General features: G+C 49.2%; 1 protein-coding gene across 3 annotated transcripts in view; it reads right to left on the bottom strand.

Annotated features, from left to right (window-relative positions):
* PPP1R12B (protein phosphatase 1 regulatory subunit 12B) overlaps positions 1-18,845 on the bottom strand; it is a 130,028-nt gene that overhangs the window by 32,810 nt on the left and 78,373 nt on the right. For all 3 annotated transcript variants that reach the window (XM_074163416.1, XM_074163418.1, XM_074163417.1), the window contains 5 exons: positions 15,024-15,114; positions 14,414-14,584; positions 13,512-13,695; positions 12,863-12,975; positions 11,293-11,337 (listed from right to left, as the gene is read on the bottom strand). In XM_074163416.1, the coding sequence (XP_074019517.1) occupies positions 11,293-11,337; positions 12,863-12,975; positions 13,512-13,695; positions 14,414-14,584; positions 15,024-15,114 (604 nt within the window). The remainder of the gene's footprint in view (positions 1-11,292; positions 11,338-12,862; positions 12,976-13,511; positions 13,696-14,413; positions 14,585-15,023; positions 15,115-18,845) is intronic.

The following is an 18,845-nucleotide window of genomic DNA, read 5'->3' as shown; positions in this document are numbered from 1 at the left end:
AGACACTGAGAACAAAAAGTGACCTTTTAAAGACAAGGGGGACGGACACCATCACCGCACTTGAATCACTGGAATACACAGTTTTTCCTACAGCATTAGTTTCCGAAGGATATTTTATTGCCAGGGAATTTGACTTCAGTTTTCCAAACAAATTTAGATTACTCTTCAATCCCCTGTCAGCCATCTGGCAATATGGCTTCTGCTTTTCTCTTCTCCTGGATATATCTAGGAGATAAATCATTTACTACCTAAACCAGGTATGTCCAGGCCACAGGGACCGTGGGCTTGGCCGGGGCTGTGCCACGAAGCAGCGTCCACCATGGCCGGGCGAGAAGGGGCACGTTCAAGCTGCATCTGCTGAAGCCACCTCCTCCTGCCCCTGCCCAACTCTCCTGGTCTTGAAGGCTGGGAGCCACCCCAACACCCCACGGCCAGACAGAGCCACCCAGACACCTTCTGCTGGATGCAGGAATTTTAATCCATCAGCTCAGGTTTGTTTTTTTTCAGAGGATGTCTTCAACCGCATCGGGAGAGACACCCTCCCCGCAGCCTGCTGGATGACTGACACGAGGTACGATCATCAGCTCCCAGAGGGGCAAAGAACCCGCTATAAGGAGTTCAGCAGTTAGAGCTGTTTTGCCTTTCCCTAATTTTGAGCCTGTCGTGATGAGATAGAGTTTGACGGTTTCAAACAAAAACTGACATGATGCTCCATGACGTGGGTGCACAAACATATGCCGTTAGCCTTTTACAAGTCCAAAATTATAAACACAATTAGATGTAAAACAACAGTGAGATGAGTTCTGTCTCTGGGATGTGGTGCAGGGGGCAGTGCCGCTCCTCAGGACAACGGGTTGAGGCTCACAGCGGCGCTGAACGGGACCGGTCCTGTCCCCTGGAGAGGCTGGAGGTGGAGACGCAGCCGGCACCCATCCTGCTGCCATCCCTATCCATCACACTGCTCCCAGTTCCTTCTGGGAGGAAAGCAAAGGGATCCCGGGACAGCGGGAGACAGCTGCCGTGTAGGCAAAGGGACAGGCCCGCGGGGTGAAATGGGATAATCTGAACCCAGGCCTCCCAGCAACGCCGGCGAAAGCCAAGGTATCTGCTGGTCTCCGAGGCGTTGCTAACCTCAGCTCCAGCGCGGCCACAGAGACTGACTTGCTGACAACTGAGAAAGATTAGTCAGCTCGGACTACACCGAAATTCCAAGAGTAATTTACTCAACAAGAAGTTAAAGCATAAAGTTACCTCAAATAGTTACGAGTCTATGACCTTGTAAATCATTCCTGGAGGACTTGCTATTTTGCTTCATCTTCTCGGGACTCGCAGATCGGATGTTAGCTGGTTTTGTGTTACTCATCTCCATCTCCATCACGGACACTGCTTCACATTACACCTTCCTAATTCAGCAGCTCACAGAATCACAGAATCAAAGAATACCAGAATCACAGGATGATATGGGGTGTGAAGGGACCTCTGAAGATCATCTAGTCCAACCCCCTGCCAAAGCAGGTCCACCCAGAGCAGGTTGCACAGGAACGTGTCCAGGCAGGGTTTGAATGTCTCCAGAGAAGGAGACTCCACCACCTCTCTGGGCAGCCTCTTCCAGGGCTCTGCCACCCTCACAGGAAAGAAGTTCCTCCTCATGTTGAGATGGAATTTCTTATATTCAAGTTTGTGCCCATTTCCTCTTGTCCTGTCCCTGGGCACCACTGACAAAAGACTGGCCCCATCCTCCTGACACCCTCCCTTTAAGTATTTATAGGCGTTGATCAGATCCCCCCTCAGCCTTCTCTTCTCCAGACTAAAAAGACCCAAGTCCCTCAGCCTTTCCTCCTAAGAGAGATGCTCCAGGCCCCTCATCATCTTTGTAGCCCTTTGCTGTGCCCTCTCCAGCAGTTCCCTGTCCTTCTTGAACCGGGGAGCCCAGAACTGGTCCCAGTGCTCCAGATGGGGCCTCCCCAGGGCAGAGCAGAGGGGCAGGATGACCTCCCTCCACCTGCTGGTCACATTCTTCCTGATGCACCCCAGGATGCCATTGGCCTTCTTGGCCACCAGGGCACATTGCTGGCTCATGGTCACCCTATTGTCCACCAGGACTCCTAGGTCTTTCTCCTCAGAGCTGCTCTCCAGCAGGTCAGTCCCCAGCCTGTCCTGTCAGCTCGGTGAGTTGGAGGAATTAACCCGAGCGCATTTAGCTGTGACCCTCAGGGCACAGAGCCCGCGGGGATGGCTTGGCTTTAAGCACAAACAATGTGTTTTCCCAGAGCTGTAAATAGGAACCGGGCAGCCACGCTGGTGATGTAAATCCTGGATCAACAGGGATGGGGACAGCAGGTCTGATGTCCTTCTCAAAACATTAAGTTAAGAAAAACCAACGCGAGCGTATGAGGCTGGAGAACTCACGAGACAAATCGTCTGTGCAGATGTGAAAAATTTTTGTAGAAGTATTTGCAGAATGAATTTACATTTCTCTAGTGTCTTCCCCCTCCACCTCCCGAAGAACCCAGGGCACCACAAACACAATAAAACCGTTCTTCACCATATTTAAAGCTCTCTGGCAAAACGTTAGCTCATGCTCTTGCAGCAACTTTCTGCTATTTTAGTCTTAACTTTATATTGCTTGTTACACACATTTTAAAGAGCTCCTTTCCTCACATTATGGCTTTTTGTTTATAAACAGGACTAAACAGAGCCAATCTCTCACGGCCTTACTTTACATGTAATTAAATGCTCTCTAATTTAACTATAGTCACGCGAGTGACGCACAGAACCACCTACGCCACCCTGGCCACGGGCCAGACGGCTCCCCTCCCACGTCACGCTGCATCTCTGCTAAAGTAAATATTTCAGGGTAAAACCAGGGAAAAATACTTGCATCCTCAGTCCCCAGAAGGGACCCTGGGCCAGAAGCAATGAGGCGCGGGATGAACAGCACGGCACAGCGCTATTTGGATGAAAAGATTTTACGTTCTTATCAGCTAGCCAGAAGTTCACCTATTTTGTTCCCTTTTACAAGTCCACTTTCCCTTGTATCTGGGCAAACAGCGCAGCCCGGGAGGACATACCTTACCATATTAGGAGATCTGTGTCCCGAAAGTGGAGGGCTCCGAGCTTAAACAGAGAGGCCACGGCACGGCTGGAGACTGCGCAGCACCACGCTCCACCAGGACACAGGGCAATAAACCGGTGGGACCAGGGTGGCTGCTAGGACTGCTGTGGCTCCCAACAGAATCACAGAACCACATAATGGTTTGGGTTGGAAGGGACCTTAAAGCCCCTCCAGTGCCACCCCCTGCCCTGGGCAGGGACACCTCCCACCAGACCACGTTGCTCCAAGCCCCCTCCAACCTGGCCTTGAACCCCTCCAGGGATGGGGCAGCCACAGCTTCTCTGGGCAACCTGGGCCAGGCTCTCACCACCCTCACAGCAAACAAGTTCTTCCCCACATCTCAGCTCAATCTCCCCTCTTTCAGTGTCAAACCCTTCCCCCTCCTCCTATGGCTCCCCTCCCTGATCCAGAGTCCCTCCCCAGCTTTCCTGGAGCCCCTTGAGGGACTGGAAGGGGCTCGAAGGTCTCCCTGGAGCCTTCCCTTCTCCAGGCTGAACCCCCCCAACTCTCTCAGTCTGTCCTCACAGCAGAGGGGCTCCAGCCCTCCCAGCATCTCCGAGGCCTCCTCTGGCCCCGCTCCAACAGCTCCATGTCCTTCTGCTGTTGGTGGCCCCAGAGCTGGAGGCAGCACTTGGGGGGGTCTCCCCAGAGTGGAGCAGAGGGGCAGAATCCCCCCCTCACCCTGCTGGCCACACTGCTGGGGATGCAGCCCAGGGTGCGGAGGACTTTCTGGGCTGCCAGCGCATGTTGCTGGGGTGTGTGGAGCTTCTCACCCACCAACACCCCCAAGTCCTTCTCCTCAGGGCTGCTCTCCAGCCATTCTTTGCCCAGCCCAGGTTTGTGCTTGGGGTTGCCCTGACTCAGGTGCAGGACCTTGCACTTTGCCAATACACACAGTCTGGCTACCACAGGCAAGTCACAAAACACTTATTAAAGTTATTTCAGATCTTTTAGCTGTTTATCAAATCCATCTGTTAAAAAAATGTTAAACAGCTTGATTACAAGAGCTAAATTGGAAGTCTCTGTCGAAGATAAAATGCCACTAAAAGCAAAAACATTGGTGAGAAACAGAACACACCAAAATCAGGGCTCCCAAGTTATATCTCTGAAGCAGCTATAACACTGAGACATTTAGTTTTCATAAGGAATTTTCCAGTTCATTCCTCTACGCTTAGAATTCATGGAATCAAGCTTAGAAACTCAGTCCTTTTAAGACAGAGATTCAGTTTTTATTAGTATCCAGTTGCATCTGGTGATTTCATGTTAATAGTACAATTAGGCAGAACATGTAACATTTACAAAATAGAGTGGGCTTGAATGGTGTTTTGCAGAATTTAAAACACTCATTTTTCGTAAATGAAAGTACAGGGAGACGAGAATGGAGCCCATTTGCTACACTTACTGTGACTGCAATCCATAATCACACATTTCAGTGTTATTCCTGCACAGGAGTTAATTCCATTAATGTGTCTGGGTTTTATACTGTGCTACACAGACCGTCCTGGAGGAAGTTCATGAGAACAGATGTTTTCTTTGACATTTTTATTGCCCAGAAATTGTTACTTTACCAACACGACACTCAGAGCAGTCCCCTGTGTCTCAAGCTTTCCCTTGACGAACCATCTAACACATGGGTGAGGCACATTTGTAATTGTCAATAAAGAGAAACGAAAGGAGATAGAATTCTTTAAATGATTACAAACATTTTTTCTACTTCTGTTATATATCATTTAAAATACACTTTTCTTCCAAATTTGTTCCCAACTTCTCCTGCTCTGTAATAGCAATAACAGATTAAGTCCAGGCCAGAAGAACTGGGGATAAGGAAAACCCTATCCAGAATCATAGAATCCCAGGATGGTTTGGGTTGGAAGGGACCTTAAAGACCATCCAGTGCCACCCCCTGCCCTGGGCAGGGACACCTCCCACCAGACCAGGTTGCTCCAAGCCCCCTCCAACCTGGCCTTGAACCCCTCCAGGGATGGGGCAGCCACAGCTTCTCTGGGCAACCTGGGCCAGGCTCTCACCACCCTCACAGCAAAGAAGTTCTTCCCCACATCTCAGCTCAATCTCCCCTCTTTCAGTGTCAAACCCTTCCCCGTTGTCCTGTCTCTCCAGAGCTCTCACAGCACTCCTGGACCATTCGGACATTGGACCATTCTCTTCAGTCTTCAGCATTATCCTTCAAACGCTGCATCCCAAAGCAGAGCCATTGACTGGCATCTGCACTGACTGCACTGTATCCATAGTGTACTGTATCCATAGCGTACTGTATCCACACTGTACTCTATTCACACTGTACTCTATCCATACTGTACTGTATCCATACTGTACTGTATCCATAGCATACTGTATCCACACTGTATCCATACAGTACTGTAACCATACTGTACTGTATCCATAGCGTACTGTATCCACACTGTACTCTATCCATACTGCACTGTATCCATAGCGTACTGTATCCATACTGTACTGTATCCACACTGTACTCTACCCACATTGCACTCTATCCATACTGTACTCTATCCACACTGTACTGTATCCATACTGTACTCTATCCATACTGTACTGTATCCATAGTGTACTGTATCGGCACTGTACTGTATCCGCACTGTACTGTACCCACACCATACTGTACTGCCTGTACTCTACCCACACTGTACTGTATCCATACTGTACTCTATCCATACTGTACTGGATCCACACCATACTCTATCCATACTGCACTGTATCCATAGCGTACTGTATCCATACTGTACTGTATCCACACTGTACTCTATCCACATTGCACTCTATCCATACTGTACTCTATCCACACTGTACTGTATCCGCACTGTACTGTATCCACACTGTACTCTATCCATACTGTACTGGATCCACACCATACTCTATCCATACTGTACTGTACCCACACTGTACTGCACTGCCTGTACTCTATCCATACTGTACTGTATCCATAGTGTACTGTATCCATAGTGTACTGTACCCACACCATACTGCACTGCCTGTACTCTATCCATACTGCCTGGCCCCACCACGACTGAAGTCCCGTGGATGTTCCAGTGGTCCCTGGCATGCAGGGCGCAGGACAGGGTTCCTAACTCCATCCCGCCCACCCTGCTCAGCCGGGTACTGACACGGTCCTTTGGACTCTCGCTATTTTTACTTTCTGAGAAACAGAGACCAAATGTGGCCAAACTTTCTTCCCCCCGCTCTGGTTTGAGCTCAGGACTCCCCGGACCGAACAAATCCTTCCCTGTGGAACCAGGCAAAACACTCTCCTAAAGCTGCTTCCCCAGAGGCTTTTTCCAGCTGAAGTCCTTGTGCCCTTGAATACTTGTTCCACAATAAAACTTTGTCTGCTCTTCCAACTTTCCACAAGGCATCCCAGCACTCTGCATCCCAGGGAGAAAGGCGGGGTTGGTAGCAGGACATGAAGGTTCCTGACACATCCTATTACGGCACTGATCGCAGTTGCCTAAAACTCCGCCAAAGCGTCTGGGCTGGTTTCCCACGCTGGTGCTCACAGGCTTCAGCCAAAAGAATTCATCCACTTCTGAGAATTAGAACAACATGTATTTGCTCCTTTTTTTTTTTTTTTTTTTTTTCCCCCCCAAAATTGCATTTACCAGCATTTATAATTGCTGCGGAGTTTGGAGGAGGGAATTTGAGTAGGGCTTGAAAATGAAAATCTTCCTCAATCAGCCAAGATATAAACACTGGAGTTAAAAAAGAGCTGCTCACATAAAACCAGCAGAGTCTCTGAGGGTCTGCAACTGAAAAGGGACACTTCAGTCTGCTCAAGTTCACACGTCTGATGGTGGCACATGCCATTCTAGAACTATTATTATTATTATTATTATCATCGATGAATTAATGATTATTAATTGCACTTCCTGCTTGGTACTAGAATCATAGAATCATAGAATGGTTCGAGTTGGAAGGGACCTTAAAGATCATCGACTTCCAACCCCCCTGCCCTGGGCAGGGACACCTCCCACCAGACCAGGTTGCTCCAAGCCCCATCCAGCCTGTCCTGAAACACTTCCAGGGATGGGGCAGCCACAGCTTCTCTGGGCAACCTGTTCCAGTGCCTCACCACCCTCACAGCAAAGAATTTCCTCCTAATATCTAATCGAAATCTCCCCTCTTCCAATTTAAAACCATTACCCCTTGTCCTGTCGCTACATTTCCCAACAAAGAGTCCCTCTCCGGCTCTCCTGTAGCTCCCTTCAGATATTGGAAGGCTGCTGTGAGGTCTCGCCGGAGCCTTCTCTTCTCCAGGCTGAACAACCCCAGCTCTCTCAGCCTGTCTCCATAGGGGAGGTGCTCCATCCCTCTGATCATCTTCGTGGCCCTCCACTGGACCCGTTCCAACAGGTCCATGTCCTTCCTGTGCTGAGGACTCCAAAGCTGGACACAGTATTCCAGGTGGGGTCTCACGAGCGCAGAGTAGAGGGGTAGAATCACCTCCCGTGACCTGCTGGCCACACTTCTCTTAATGCAGCCCAGGATGGGGTTGGCTTTCTGGGCTGCCAGTGCGCACTGCTGGCTCATGTTGAGCTTCTCATCCACCAACACCCCCAAGTCCTTCTCCTCAGGACTGCTCTCCAGCCATTCTCCGCCCAGAATATTTGTGCCTGGGGTTGCCACGTCCCAGGTGCAGGACCCTGCACTTGGTCTGGTTGAACTTCATGTGATTTGCACGAGCCCATCTCTCAAGCCTGTCCAGGTCCCTCTGGATGGCATCCCTTCCCTCCAGCGTGTCAACCGAAAGCCAGGAGCTTCTCTGTGATTCTTGCCCAACTGATGGCCAGTTCCCAGTTCAGAAATCTCTCTGATTTGGGTGTCAAATAAAGGAGGGAAGACTGACAAAGTGACATGATGCTGGAGGTACACAGTAAAGAAAATGAACTGGAAACTGGATAAAACCAAGAGGACTGGGAGAATGGGAAAAACAGGACCAGAGTGGAAGGAGAGTCTAAACCAGGGTCTAACGTATGTGAGGTGTGTAAGAAAACAGGGAACTGTTGCCACAAACCACGTGTGCAAAGGAACCAAGGGAACTGAAGGGAAGTTGCTCTGCTATTAGATGGGAACCCAAAGAAAATCATGAGAAGTATAAGACAAAAGGATTCCTTGCCAATTATTTGCGGAAAACCAGAATCATTAATTGTAAGAGACTGGGTGAGCCTGAATTTTTGGGCAGGAACATTTGGTGGGTTCTTACACAGTGCAGTTCACCCGTTTACAAGAGCGGTGAGGACGGTGCTCAATGGTTTTCAGCAATTTTAAGACTACACTCTAGGAAGCCTCCAAACCTGCAGCCTCAGATACTCTTTTGTCTTAATTTAGCTAATCTGGGACAGCTTCCCAGAACAAGACATTCCCAGCAAGTCCAAAACATGACTGCTGGAAACAAGGTGTCCCTATTATTAATAATAATCATAATAATGATTATTATTATTATTACTTGAGAAGTCGTGGCAGTCTGGTGAAGTTCTTGCTGACTGGAAAAGGGGAAACATAACCCCCGTTTTCAAAAAGGGGAAAAAGGAAACCTGGAGAACTACAGGCTGGTCAGTCTCACTGCTGTGCCTGGCAAGATCATGGAGCAGATCCTCCTGGAAACTCTGCTAAATTGGAAAATAAGGAGGTGACTGCTGACAGCCAACACGGCTACACTGAGAGCAAGTCATGCCTGACAAATCTGGTGGCCTTCTACGATGGCATTACAGCATTGGTGAATAAGGGAAGAACAACTGATGTCATCTAGCTGGACTTGTGACAATCATTTGACGCTGTCCCACATGACATCCTGGTCCCTAAATTGGAGAGACAGGGATTTGACTGATGGATCACTTGGCGGATGAGGAACTGGCTGTGTGGCTGCACTCAAAGGGTTGCGGTCAACGGCTCAATATCCAAGTAGTGACCAGTGATGAGTGGTGTTACTCAAGGGTCACTACTGGGACTAGTGATGTTTAACATCTTTATCAGCAACATGGACAGTGGCATTGAGTGCAAGTTTGCCGATGACACCAAGCTGTGTGGTGAAGTCCACATGCTGGAGGGAAGGGATGCCATCCAGAGGGACCTGGACAGGCTGGAGAGGTGGCCCCATGGAAACAGCATGAAGTTCAACCAGACCAAGTGCAAGGTCCTGCACGTGGGTCAGGGCAACCCCAAGCACAAACCTGGGCTGGGCAAAGAATGGCTGGAGAGCAGCCCTGAGGAGAAGGACTTGGAGGTGTTGGTGGGTGAGAAGCTCCACACACCCCAGCAACATGCGCTGACAGCCCAGAAAGCCCTCCACACCCTGGGCTGCATCCCCAGCAGCGTGGCCAGCAGGGTGAGGGGGGGATTCTGCCCCTCTGCTCTGCTCTGCTCTGGGGAGACACCCCCCACCCAGTGCTGCCTCCAGCTCTGGGGCCACCAACAGCAGAAGGACATGGACCTGTTGGAGCGGGGCCAGAGGAGGCCACGGAGATGCTGGGAGGGCTGGAGCCCCTCTGCTGGGAGGACAGGCTGAGAGAGTTGGGGGGGTTCAGCCTGGAGAAGGAAAGGCTCCGGGGAGACCTTGGAGCCCCTTCCAGTCCCTCAAGGGGCTCCAGGAAAGCTGGGGAGGGACTCTGGATCAGGGAGGGGAGCCACAGGAGGAGGGGGAAGGGTTTGACACTGAAAGAGGGGAGATTGAGCTGAGATGTGGGGAAGAACTTCTTTGCTGTGAGGGTGGTGAGAGCCTGGCCCAGGTTGCCCAGAGAAGCTGTGGCTGCCCCATCCCTGGAGGGGTTCAAGGCCAGGTTGGAGGGGGCTTGGAGCAACGTGGTCTGGTGGGAGGTGTCCCTGCCCAGGGCAGGGGGTGGGACTGGATGATCTCTAAGGTCTCTTCCAACCCAATCCATTCTGTGGTTCCCTGATTCTATTATTATTACTTTTTACACATTACAAAATAACCCTCCTTCAGTCTTGCTGTGTGCCGGCAGAGACATCAAAACAATTTTGAGATCAATAAATGGGTCAATAAATGACCCCTGCAGGGTCAAGTGGAAGATTTAATGAAGCTGTGCACCGCCATGAACAGAAACTGCTTTGGGATGAGCCGGGCTATCGAAGCAGGTGGTGCTTCCCAGGAAGGAATATCCTGCTTTTCATGTTGCAAAGGGAGCACCGGGACAACAAACGCTGGCACCAAAGATAAGCACATGCGAAAAGCCATCCCAGCACCGCAGGAGTCTCTGTTCCCCACAAGGCTCACCATGACTGCCCCATTTTCACTGACTATTGCAGAAAGAAAAACAAAAATACACTCTGAAAAGCATTACCGAATATTTTCAGGAAAAAAAGAGTCAACTGTTCAATAAAATGATGTTTCAATCACTCTACTGAATTGAAAAGTATGTGGAAAGTCTACCGTGCCTTCAACAGTCGCTGGCAAAGATTAAACGTCACACAAGCAGGCTGACCCTTAAATTTGCTGGTTTTCCCAGGTCTTGCACATCATGTTTAATAGTTTGGAAATGTATTTAGCTTTAACATTGTCAGAGTACATGTTGGCAGGCTCAGATGTATTTTAGACAAAGACAGACAAAACCAAGAGAAACCAAGGCAATTTGGAAGGACTCAGTAATTATTATGATGGAAAGAAAGGGCCTCGAAGGATAATGAGACTATTGCAAGAACAGGGCAACAATGAACAATCTCTGACGTGGTGCTTGCCAAGACCATTTCCCGCAAGAAAACAAATCCACGAGGCGACAAGAGTGCAGATTTTAGACATCCAAAACATACTGTCCAAAATAGCAACGTCAGGGCGATTCTGAGCTACAGGGTCACGCACCTTCCTCGGGACCCGCCGGCCCCGCTCCCCGGCAGCGTCTGACACCGCTCACGGTAACGCACTCACCCCCGCGTCTGCTCCGGTCCCCCCAGGTCTGAGAACTGCCCAGGCAGCTCGCAAAGAGCCAACTTTTGAACTTAGGCCAGTCTGTAGATACTCGTGTTTCAGATGAGAAATCACTAAGCACTTTGCCACTCGGAACTACCTCCCAGTTCACACTCGGCTCCTGAACTGAGCCTGAACCTCTCCGATCAACAAAAGTAAAGCCATAGAACATTTCTTGCCACCATCACCCAAGAGTAAAACACCAACTATTTAGACTGATGTTTTCACTTACCCGAGTTTCCTTCACCTCCTCATTTCCATCAACTTCATCATCATCCTAGGATGAAAAGCAAACAATATAACTAGGCAGCCTTGGAGACAACAAAATCTTATCACAGAAGATAATGTATTGCTTATGATTTGATGTTAAAGCTAAGAGTGAGTCTTTCAAAAGAAATGCTGGTCTGGATGCTTTTGGCTGATAATCAGATAAGGTTTGGTAACCTAATGGGCATTCAGACGATCCCGGTACTGGGGAGAGAATAACTCTCTGGAGATGGCTACTGCAATTTGAATGCTCCTGGTGAGTCAAGCAGGAGCAGTAACACTCCTTAGCGTACTCAGGGAACAAACACGACGCTTGGGAAGACTGCGTAGCTGAAATACTGGCGTAATACTGACTTTCAAAGAATATCCTCCACTTCGATTAGACTCCAGGAGGAAAGAGCAGTCATCCCAGACAGCCTGCACTTCTGCAGCCTCTGTAACCCACTGCCTCTCGGTGCCGGCTCCGGGGTTTCATGGAGCAATGGCAAACCCTCGGCATCACATCTGCTCCGCACTGAACTCAAGGTCTTTCAGAAGGTGTAGCCCCAGTTTCATAGAGAGACAAGGGGGAAATGAACTAAACCTCTGAGCAGTGCCCTGCTTTCTGCTCTGACACTAGTAATATTGCTCCGATGATCCAGCAGACAACTGGGCGAGCTGTAAAGCATTTAACTGAAAAAACAATAAGGGAAAAAATAAAACACATTTGGCACGCAAATGAAAAAATGGAAGAATCATTTGAAAATAATAAAAAGGGGGTGTTTGTGGCAAGTCTTTCAATAGAAATCCCGAGGTTTCCAGCAGGGCCATTCAACTTGTCTGTAATTCCAAATATTCAACATCTCTACTGTTACCACAGGAAAGACCACTGGGGTCTTTTCTCCCTGCATTGTACAGGAGGCCCCGACCCCGAGGTGTATGAGGAGGCTCCGTGTCCACAGCTGGATGGAATTGTTGCAGAACTTCTTAATCATGATTTCATAATACTGTCTCCTGAAAAAGGTGATCTATTTTCCTACCTGAGTCTCTAACCAGGGTTTGGGGGGCTGGATTTCTTCCTTCAGACTTCTTCAAAAGAAGAAATCCTTTTGAAACCAGGACTTCTGCGTTTATGATGTGTGTGTTCCCTGGGCAGGGGACCCAGACACAGGTTTTACTCCTCATTGTCTTCCTTCTAGGGGGCCTAAAGCACAGCCAAATTTGGGCTCAGAGGAATTTGAAAACAATTCCAGTGGCTCATGACCTCCTTCTTCCAAAGAAACTAGACCTCTAATCTCGCTTCTCCCATGTGGGCTCTTTCACAATCCTGCAACGATTGCACTGATTTATGGCTTCCCAGAGCTGCTGCCTGGGTTTTACATGGGCCAGACAGGGATACGATTCCTTTGGAAGTGCCAGTCTGAAATAGAGTCGGAGAGGGAAGGACTAACGGGAAATCAACTGACATGGAAAAAAATCTGAAGCTTGGAATTGGAAGGAATTTCACCCTGAATACGACCTAATGAGTTTCTCTTCTCTAAGGAACTCAAACTTACATCTTTTGTCGAGAAAATGATGCCGGTGCCTCTTCGTCTCTCTTTTGGCCGCCGCCTCTCTCGGATTGACTGTTTGTTCAGAGATCGGTCGTCTAAATCCTGATCTTCACACTCTGGCCAAGCAAAGAAAGACTGCTTTGGTTTCAGTGATTTACATCTGGGCTTTTGCTAACAGACCGGGGCTCATTTCGAGCTGATCACGGTCATTTTGGCCTGTGTTGTATTACAAAGGAGTTATTGAGCCCAACTACCCCTGGTTACTCACGCTCCTTCTGTTATCAGAGCCCCAGAGGTTACCCTGGCCAGCAGCTCCCCCCCCCTCATCCCGACTTAACTCCTGTTCTGAGGACAAACTGCCCTAACGGAATCGCTCCCCCCAGGCTCTAAGATCTAAACGCTCCATGGATTGCTATCTCATTTACTTACCCAAAATGGAAAACATCCTCTTATCCCTCTCCGTTACTAGCAATAGACTGTATCCTACATTAGGATTTCCATTTAAACCAGTAACATTTGGTTGGTGAGATGGCAGCTCCCCGTAGCGCTCCCCTCACAATAACAACCAAACTTCTTCTCTGTAACACTGAAAATGCTAAAAGTCATGAAAATCCCTGAGCTTTGACCGTTCTTTATTCTCCCGGGTACACACCATTTTTCTCCATCTCTGTGGCTCCACCTCTGAAATCTGCCGGGTTCACGGAGTCAAGACCCAGGTACTTATTTGTTCGAGACAGGTATGAGCTGGTATAAAGGAGAGGTGCTGACGTCGAGGGAGATACAGGTGTCGTGGGTTTGTCTGGTTGTACCGGGCACCTTAATCGCCGATAGACAGTCTACAAACAAAGACCCGTGACAAAAAGTTAGTAGAATGAAGAGGAACTAGCAGATTTGGGATTTCAGGGAACTGGGTAATCTTTCAGAGCGGATTGTTTTCTTCACTGCTGCTGGAACTGATCCCCTCCATCCGCCGGATCAGGTTCATTCCATCAGACTGGGATGAACGTTAAAAGCACTTCACAGCTACAATGGGAGAGCACCTTCCCATTGCTGGGAAATCTGGGATCAATCTCTTTGTCCCTACAGCCAGTGGCAGGACAAACGAGCTATCCGATAGAAATGGATGATTTAGAGTAAAAAAGCAGAAGTGACGGCAGGGGGAGAAAACCGGTCTCTCTCCCTTTCCGTTACACACAGAACATCTGCGGAAAAAGGTGAACACAAAGCCTCAGTCCAGGCTGCACAGCGAGCGTGGATCCAGGCCACGCTTCTATCATTAGCCTTCTCATTTCACTTTCTGTGATTTACACAGTTTTATTTTCTGGCAAGAGACAGAAAAGTGAAGTTCCCAGCGGAGAGCAAAGGAACAGCCAACCCCTAACACCCACACACCACATCCCTGCCGCAGGACCCCTCGGTATCACTGCTTCCCAGCGAGTCTGCCCCTCTTAAAACAAACAGCTCCCCCAAAGAATTCCCTCCCCCCCCCAATCTCAGCTACCCTAAAGGGGTTCATTAACTCTGAGACAATGAGAAGGGAGGCGGGAGCATCACCTCCTCGTCTGTATTTCTGCTCCAGCGGGGGCGGCTCTCGGGCCTCTCGCTGCCGTCCCCGGGGGGCTCCGTGCTCTCAGCCTTCTCGCTCGGCTGCTCCTGGGCTTGTCGCTCTGCCCGGGACCGGCTGAAGGTCCGCTCGGCCTCCTGAAGGTCTGTGAGCGTCACACCCTGACAGAAAGTAAGAGAGAGAAATTTTAAACATATACAATTAGATTTTAAGCCTTGCGGGTCAGTTTAAAACGCCCACAGGCTTATGCCTGGTGAGGCCAATGTTTTATCTTTGTGCTCACAGGGAGAACAGAATCCTGCTGCCTTTAACACGTTTCTCAGTGTTCCGACCTAATCACCGACTCCGAGCTACCCAAATATACATGATCAAGCCAGACTAAAAGGCAGAAATGTCATCTTTGAAATCTAACTCGTGTGTGCTCCAGGGAGTGTTTTGTAATAACTGTTTGCAGGAACTTTTTCCAGAAGCTCCCCAACATGGAGAGGGTAGAAAAGCCCCTCGTCCTACATCGTAACGGAAGAGCAGAAGAAAATCTTGCCTCTTTATACATCAATTCTCTTCATCCTACACACAACCATGAGTATTTCCATTCCTTACCTGCGTAGACCTGCGAGTCTGCCGGGCCTGCCTGGATCGTGCCTTCCTCAGCGATTCTGCTTCCTCATCCCGCACCGGAGTCAGATATGACCTGAAGAAAAAAAGGGCAGAAGAGGTTAAAATAAAAACAGATGCTCTGCTTTCCCGTCTCTGCGAGCTCCAGAGCTGAGATATTATTCTCTTTCATACGGACAAGAATCATTTTAGCTCCATCTACCAAGATTACTGTCATCTTCTGCTTTGGGACAACTTTTCTATGAGCACAGAATGCACAAATGCTCGCATTACGTTCTCCGTAAATAAATAAACTCTCTAAATAAACTCTTTAGTGTCAGATATGTTCTGTTAAAAAGGTACAACTATTTGGTATATTATTTGCCCCGTTCCATGTCTTATTGCATCATTAGGAAAAGAAAAACAAACCACCTCTCATTCAGATAAAGATCTCAGGAGCAGAAACCCTGCACCGGCACGTTCCTCAGACCCTCCTTCCTGTCATTATATTCATGATCATATTCCCGCAATCTGCTGTCTTCATCAATATGAAATCCATCACGCTAGAAACCGGCTGAACTGCAGGCATCTCATAAAGACAAAACACCTTGAAAAAAGCCATGAAATTAAAGAAATGACCTTCACACACCAGAGTAGACCGAGTCCCTTAATACTGAAACCCACATGGTTAAAACACAGAGCCGGTCACCATGAGATTTCATTAAACCGAGGAGATTTCTACAGAATTATTCCCATAAAAATATATAAAGTGAACTCTGCACTGGCATTGACTGGGGGTGAACTGGGGAGGAACTGGGCAGTGCTCCCGCAGTCGGGGATCTCACAGCAGTAACTCTGATTTCCATATTGCTGGAGTGGCTTCCATCTCAGAAACGATTAATTAGATGGGACTCCTCAGCCTGGTTAATAGGGCATGATCATTAACACTGTCTCACTGCACAAGGATGAGGGTGACTGAAACGCAATGTTCTTTTGTAGGGCTGTCACGGCCACAGGTTAACAGAGTGTCAAAGATACGTTCAAAGAATAATTAGCCAAGAGAGGGATGAAGATCTATCAAGGAATACGCTTACTTTGTCCTTGGGCTCTTTTCCTGGTTCCCCACTACAGACCACTTCCAGGGAACGGGTAAGGGGCTGAACAGATCCTGCATCTGATCCAGTAAGTGACGACATTTATGAGACAGGTCGGTAACTTTGCTGCGCTGTGACAGAACCTCAAAGAATCACAAAATCTGCATCATTCTAAAATCATCTACCACGATGGCTTTTATCCTCCTTCCCCATCCCGTGTTCAGCGATTTCACTGCGTGGCCAATGCAGCCCCACCGCGGGGCTCAGCGGGGACACGGTCCTTAACGGAGGCTCCTCAGACTCTTTGGGGTACATCCCTGGGAGCTGGTCACCTCGCACCCCAAGGGGCACACCTGAGAGCCTCCTCACCTAAAACCGGTGTATTTTTACCCGATAAATCACGTCCAAAGGACAGGAGGAGGGTGTGCAGGATGGCCCGTGGGTGCGGGAGGAGGTGAATGGTGCCTCGGGAGCTGGCTGCGACGGAGCCGTCCCCACCACCCGCGCTGGCCGGGGTGACACCGCCAGGGCACAACTCATCACCTCCAGAAAGAGCCCCCGGCACAGCCCCTGGGAAGGCGCAGCAGAGGAGGAGCTCGTCCCTTCCCAGCCATTATCCAGAGGGACACGAGCGGTGATGGATCCGCCAAAGCGGGAAGCGCCTGGCGCTCGGGGAGGGGGGACGATTGCCTCCCAAGGATTCGCTGCTTCAGGAACAAAAAAAGCTGCTATTTGATGAGTGAAAGCTGTGCAGCTCCTCATTTTGCAGACCAGCAGTTCTCTTCTGCTCCCCTTTCCGCAGTGCATATGTGCTGCCCGGGAAATGGCACATTAAGGAAACAATAAGCATTTTCTGCAGCTTTTGACACAAGCAGAATGGCTGCTATTTGCACAGCATCCAGAAGCAATAAGCCACCTACAGGAAGAATACATTTGCAAAATATACTGCAAATTAAGTTCAGAGCAGTAGTAAGAAAAAAAAAAAAAAGTTCCCGAAACATATAAACCAAGTGAATTTGTAGCTAAGGCGGAGACTTTACTGCAACAGCTTCGAATCGGTGGAAAAGGGCCTGGAAAACAAATCCTATGAAGAGCGGTTGAAGGAGCTGGGACTGTTTAGTTTGAGGAAGAGGAGGCTGAGGGGAGACCTCATCACTCTCTACAACTACTTGAAAGGACACTGTAGAGAGGTTGGTGCTGGTCTCTTCTCACAAGCAAATAGCGATAGAGCAAGAGGGAACGGCTTCAAGCTCCAACAGGGTAGGTTTAGACTGAACATTAGGAAAGAATTTTTCCCAGAAAGAGTGGTCGGGCATTGGAACAGGCTGCCCAGGGAGGGGGTTGAGTCACCATCCCTGGATGTGTTTAAGAGCCGTTTAGATGTGGTGTTGGGGGATATGGTGTAGGGGAGAACTTTGTAGAGTAGGGTAGATGGTTGGACTCGATGATCCCAAGGGTCTCTTCCAACCTGGATGATTCTATGATTCTATGATTCTAATTTACGTCTCATACCCTGCAAGGAGGACGCAGGAGCTCCCACGGGATGGGAGTTAGAGGAGGAAAGGTGAGACCTGCCTTTGCCCGAGGAGGGATTTGGCTCAAACACACACGTGTGCGGAGAGTCCCACCGTGAGACGCGGTACGTGTGAAGGACTTCTGCCCGCAGAAGAACACCACACTGAGCTCCCTGCCACTGGATGTGAGAGAAGACAAAATAGATTTTCAAAACGGTTTCAAAAAAAGGTTTGGCAAATCCGTGGAAAACGGGTCAGCATCAGCAGGGCGTGCTGGTGCCGAGCTGTGGTGGCTTTGGGCAGGACTAGATGATCTCTGGAGATCCCTTCCAGCCTCATGTGATTCTGAGGACACATGGACACAGCAGGAGTAAAAACATTTTGTGTCTCTTACCCCATCATCCTCCTGAACTTTTTTCCTCTGCTCTCCCAGAATTTATATAAAAATACCAATATGTTAAAACATCATTAGCAACTTTGGCCGTCCAACCCGCAGCAGTGACTTCACCTTCAGACAAGCACATTCTGCAAGTCAGAGCGGCTCAGTTTGGGCTGCAGCCTTTATCGATTGCTAACTCTTGGGTTCTTTCCACTTACACAATTCCCTGCTTCTTGGAGCTCCCCCAAAGGCATTTCACAAACATGAGACAACTGAATTTTCTAAAACAAGCCGGCAGAGCCCCTGCGCAGAGACAGAGCAGGTTTCTCCAGGAGAGCAGCCACAGCCTTTTCCCGGTGCTGAGAGAAGGTGCCCGTGCTGTCGGGATTTCACACGCGCAGCCCAGACACCACGACGCTGGCAACTCCGTCACGGCTTCGCTCTGCTCGGGGGTTTGGGGGTTTTGGTTTTTTCTGTGGTTTTTTTTTTTTTCTGTGGTTTTTTTTTTTTTCTGTGGGTTTCTTTTTTTTTTCTGTGGGTTTCTTTTTTTCTGTGTAAAATCTGATAAAGACAGATTTTACAATTTCAGTTGATGCTCGGTATTGTTTACAAGCTGAATTTTAAAGAGACTCGGGTGTGCTGGGTGGGATGGAAGAAAGGAAGAAAGAGAGAAGAAATTCCCTGCAAGGAGTGGGGAGTGCGATGCAGCCCCGGAGCCAGGCTGGGCTGGGCAGAGGGAGAGCCACCGGAGCAGAAAAACCGCCCTCAGAGCAAGCTGCGGGGGACAGGCAGCAAATGGGGTACGAGGCGCTCTGTAAACAATCCGCAGAGGTTTTAATTA

This window comes from Numenius arquata, chromosome 24, assembly GCF_964106895.1.
Source record: "Numenius arquata chromosome 24, bNumArq3.hap1.1, whole genome shotgun sequence".
In the NCBI taxonomy this organism is placed as follows: domain Eukaryota; kingdom Metazoa; phylum Chordata; class Aves; order Charadriiformes; family Scolopacidae; genus Numenius; species Numenius arquata.
Note: the sequence above shows the minus strand (reverse complement) of the source record. Positions and strands in the feature narration are given on the sequence as shown.